Source organism: Montipora foliosa, chromosome 11 (genome assembly GCF_036669935.1).
Source record: "Montipora foliosa isolate CH-2021 chromosome 11, ASM3666993v2, whole genome shotgun sequence".
Taxonomy (NCBI): domain Eukaryota; kingdom Metazoa; phylum Cnidaria; class Anthozoa; order Scleractinia; family Acroporidae; genus Montipora; species Montipora foliosa.
Window position 1 is genome coordinate 15,850,403 of NC_090879.1, and position 5,000 is coordinate 15,855,402.

The 5,000-nt window shown below is 37.9% G+C and overlaps 1 protein-coding gene across 4 annotated transcripts in view; it reads left to right on the forward strand.

The window, feature by feature from the left end:
* The window catches only part of LOC137974607 (tetratricopeptide repeat protein 28-like), a 30,861-nt gene that overhangs the window by 7,171 nt on the left and 18,690 nt on the right, over positions 1 to 5,000 (forward strand). The window contains exon 1 of one of the 4 annotated variants that reach the window (XM_068821517.1): positions 4,008 to 4,674. The exons of the other annotated variants lie outside the window; for them this stretch is intronic. Coding sequence (XP_068677618.1) covers positions 4,591 to 4,674 — 84 coding nt within the window. The 5' untranslated portion in view covers positions 4,008 to 4,590. Of the gene's footprint in view, positions 1 to 4,007; positions 4,675 to 5,000 lie in introns of those variants that run through there. 4 annotated transcript variants of the gene reach the window in all.

Genomic DNA, 5,000 nt, shown 5'->3' on the forward strand with positions numbered 1-5,000 from the left:
CACGACAGAGACGTTGCCTTTTACTTAGGAAACCATATGTGATGTCCTTAGAAAAATGCTGTTTGTGGAAATTACTTCCTTTTACAAGTTTCGGTCATGCAATCACATTATTTATCGTTGTCAACGGTAACCTAATTTACGAGTTCTGAACACTCTTTGGCAAAACAGCAAACGTTTCGGAAAAGTTGTAAATGTCGATGATTGGTATTTTATTTCGTGCGGTGCCAGAGGCCTTGTTTCCATTCAAAACTATGTCCTATCTATATTTCCTGTTGACATAATCAAAGCATCGTCGAAAGCTATTGATAGGTGCCTGTTTCAAGTATCACGTATTCATATGAAACCTCTTCTTGGGGCACTAATTTTTCCCAACCATTTCTTATTATTGGCGTATTTTCGGTTGCCGTTTTTGTGTGCTCGAGCTGTGCGATTTACAGCTTTGAAGGAATCTTGAACCGTCCAGCTGTTTTAAACATTAATTTTGCGTTAATTCTGTTTTACCTCTTCGCGTATTAGCTTTCGATTTTCATATTTTGAAATGGGAACTCTCATAATATTTTCTTTTTAACCGTAAAAGGCAAATATTATGAGAGTTCACATTGATGATATGTTTCCCAGTTAATGTACCGTCCATTACAAAAAATATCCCGTTTTAATTATTTCAACAATCAATGTTACTTCCAAGAATTTGTGGTTGTATGCAGTTGTGATGTAGCTTGATGTAGATGTTAGATTGAGATATACCGATAAAAAAGCGAATATATGTTGGCACATGTTTTTTGTCTAATTCTAGCTGGTACTGTAGTTCTCTTCCTTTTGAGAGTGACTCTGCGTTTTTTCGTTTATTTATGATCCTGTTAAAGCATTTGTCAAGTAAAATGTTTTCCTTCGACTCTGGTGCTGTCGAACAGAATACTTCATGTATGTTATGCTGTTTAATTAATAATGACAATTTAGAGATATTCTCAAATTATTTCTAGTGTCTCGGACAGTTCTATCCTAAGTGGTTCTTTTGAGCTATTTCTTACTTAATTAACACGTAAGTTGTGGAAATGGGAAGAGAAAAAATGCGGTATGTTTCTCTAATGATAGAGTTTGTGTGTGTTTTCAGCTCGAAGGTTGGTTGAATTTCATTCGTGCTTTGAGAAGTGATCTTGTTATTTAATCGTCTTGGCTTTCGTCAGTCCATCTAAGCGGCATGCATGCCTTTATACCGAAAAGAATACCAATTTTCCGCAACTGATTTTTTTCCCGGTAAGCTTTGTCTTAAGCCACAAATGATTGATGTTCATCCGGTAAATTGATCCACTTGTTTGAAATGCATTTTAAATGTACTTTTCGAAATAGTTGTTGTGCAAACTGTCTACCTTCGTAAATTACAAAAGCTCATTAGTTGCATAGTTTTTTCCATATGGTGATTTGTAAGAAATGGTCGGCATAGAATAGAGGTTTTTGTTTTGGGTCTAGAGTAACATCTCTGCGAATCAACCAGTTTCCGAAACGACCCGTGAGCTGAACGATTCTAACGTGAAGAAACCGATACCTCTTCGAAACAAGTTGTGAATTTGTGAGAAAACCATGTTTACTGCAACGAAGGGCGAATCACGCCCTTTGAATTTTATATGGTCGGCCAAGTCAGTTTATCGGGTTAGAACGAAGGAAGAAAATACAAGGATTCTGATTGGTCGAGAAACCAGAAGGGCGTTAACCAATCACGCTATTTTCTCAGACGTTGAACTCAAAACCACCGAAAGTTTAAAAAATAGACAGCTCTAATTGTTTCTTCAGATGTGCATTTCATCGGATGATCCGGCTTTTGAGGTTACCGGTCTAGAAATTTCTAGAAATGTTTGGAACTTGTTTTGGAAAAAATGAATTCGCGTATGTGGACCGTCGCAGTCACAGCAAGCATTTCAAGAGCAATGAGCACCCTACTTAATTTTAAAATGATTTATAAAATCTTGCCTTACTATAGAGGCGTTCCTTAACCTTGCGGTACTGTGATGTTTGAACAAGTTTGTTTTCCTTGAAGAAGATTCCTAATTATGGCAAATAAAATCTACCTGATTCAAAAATATTTATAACGAAGAGGAGTTCAGTTTACTTCTGAAACTACTTTTAGTCTCAAGTCCTTTCCTCAAAAGGATCCAAAGGACTGAAACCTATCATGAGGGCATAAGAATAAGTAATCATCAGTACACCGAGATACTTTTTAATATTTTCATCCTCCTCTTTTTGCAAATGAAATTTCGCATTTTTTGGCGACATGCATGGACATGTTGGACGGCTCGTGATTTGTCAGTTTTCGTGTTCGACGTAAATGGGAGTGAAACAACGTGGCCATTGGTTCGTTATGCAGCTATCGGTTTTCTCGATAGTTGACAAGTTTTGTCTTGTACATATTTCAAAACCTTGTGACGGGGTCTCTTCTTGAGTTCGTTGCTTGCAATCGAAAGTGTCGCTTTCAAACTGAAACTCGCCTCTTGTAACTGAGCGCAGACTGATTTTAGGTCGGTCATGCGTGTGACGGTATGTGCCGGACTATATGGTTCCTGCAGGAACACTGTGGGAACTATAGTCACACGTTCATCGTGTGACGTTAGTATCGTTAGTATCGTTATCGTTTGGTATCGCTCCGAAACACTTCTCTTGCCAGTGTTTCGGAACGATAACTACTTCTTTATATTATTTACAGTAGTCTTTCTGATGTTGTCTTTGTCAACCCCCTGTCATCACAAGGCATCCGATTTCTTTCACAAATGTTGTCTAACTTCGGTAATGGAAATTGTTTGTAAACGAAAAAAAAAAAAAAACTTGAACACAGCGCGACCGCCTTTGCGTGGGTTTCGCCCAATCGGAGTTGCAGCTGTAAGCACGACGCGAGCCTTTGCGAAAATGCTGTGAAAAATATGCAGCCCCGGGATTAAGAGAATTGTTGTTGAGAAATCGAGAGGAAATTGTTACTTTTCAGGAATGTAATATACATTGCAAAGCTTCCAGTGCTTGTTGCTGAAGGAAATTAAATTTATAGTCAATAATTGGACTTTACATCGGTTTGGGTATCCTTACATGAGGCAGCTTTGTGATTGCATGCAGTCGATTCATAGCCCCAATTGCAATAGGGGGTGTTGTAGAATTTCGGGATCCATCTTGAAAAATCGCACTTCTAAGAGGGAGTTATTCCGGCTTTTGAAAGTAAAATCAGTTTTACCAGCTGTGTGCAGAGTGAAGCACTAGAGTTAACCGGGTCTGTAAGAGAAATTGGCCTCTGGAAAGAAATCCGCGAGCTGAAGTCTCCTTGTTGCACTATCAGTTCCAGTTATGTGCGTAGTCGTATTTCGGAATTTCGACAATTTAATTTTCTGGTGGGTCAAACTGGAAGTAATAACAATCCACAATTAATCTTTGTTTACCCGTTGAACAGTTTCACACTTCACCACTTCGGAAACCGTAAATCCTGCTTCTTATTCTCCTAGTTCAAAATTAATTAAATTTTTGATAAAATCATTTAATGTTACACGCGATAATTACAAAAAAATCTTCCTTTCATCTTGGAATTTTTGATTAAAGCCAACAATTTTTTTTTCTGGTACATTGTCCGTAAAACCCGAAGGGAGTTGCCATTTTTATTTTATTCACGATTTGGCTCTTTGTTCCTCTGAAACCTTTATTGGTGAATCTTGAGGATATGTTGACAGCTGTGTGGCTTAACAGTACGCCAATAACAAAATAAAACTCGCTTAAGAAATCACTCAAAATGCACTGCCTCTTGAAAGTTTTAAAAGTTTTACAAAAACAAGCCGTTAGGTCTCGGTCGAACTGTTCTTGCGAACCAAATTATTATCAAAAAATTGACATGTAATAGCTTCTATTGACTTAAGTCGTTTGCTAACGTAGTAACTGGCCTATAGCGTTGCATTTTTTAAGGTATGACAGGCGGGTTTTGTGGAACCAATCAAACAATATTCAAATGAACTCTCGAGTCGCTGCAACTCTTGTCGAATTTATTTCCACAACGCAAGTTCTTTGTAACCACTTGAGCCTTCTAAACAATCTGTTTATGTTTAATGCAAAGTGAGGTCGATTTTTTTAGTTCTACGGATTTCTTTGTGCCTGTGTAGTCAGTGATAATTCAGACTTCCAACAATGTGTTCATCACATCGATTCTTTCGTTGCTTGCAACTTGGATTGTTCTCAGTTCGATGATGCTGTGTAAACTGAAAGGCTTTATCTATCAGCGAATACTGCGGTTGTGTTACATTGTGTTAGATGACTTACCACGAGGATTGCGGCAGTTCCCGTGACTATTTTCAAATTTTGGCAACCAGCAGTTAGCCTGGCCTCTCGCATCAAAAGCAGGGGGACTTTGAGGTTGAAAAAAGTTAAATTACACTTAGTTTCCAACGATATTCCTGCATTTGTGGACGTTTCAAGGTTTTTAAATCGCGATATTCACCTTTTAAAGGGGAACATTCAGAAATTGCTTTTGCCAGGCGACGGATGCCCGCCAGACATATTGTTTAGCTGTCCAAGCAAGTGTAAGAACAGATGTAGCCATTCAGTTCCACGAATCGTAAATATGGCTTTAGCATGAAACGCCATGCCTTTGTCAAGAAGAGTAATATTCGTCCGCCAAAGATCGACAAAGGATATGTTTTCGGCGTTAACAGTTGGGTAAGTTAAAACAATTTAAATGCCGACTAACTAGCGTTTCTTTATTGTAAAGCTATGTGGCAAAAGCTGGTGGTAGAAACCGCTTATCAAACGTGAACTTGAAAACATTCGTTACAAAACCACGTATAACTTAATTTTGAGTGAAGTGATAAGATTTTATCTTGTATCGAATTTGGGCGAGTTTTAGACCGCATTTTTATCTGGGATTCAAATTGGTTATTCAGTTAAAAACACCGTCTTCAGATAGTAAATTATTGAAAATATTTATTTTGTTTCACCCGCAGTTGAGTTTGCCCTCCAGTAGATAGAAATCTATATTTAGACGC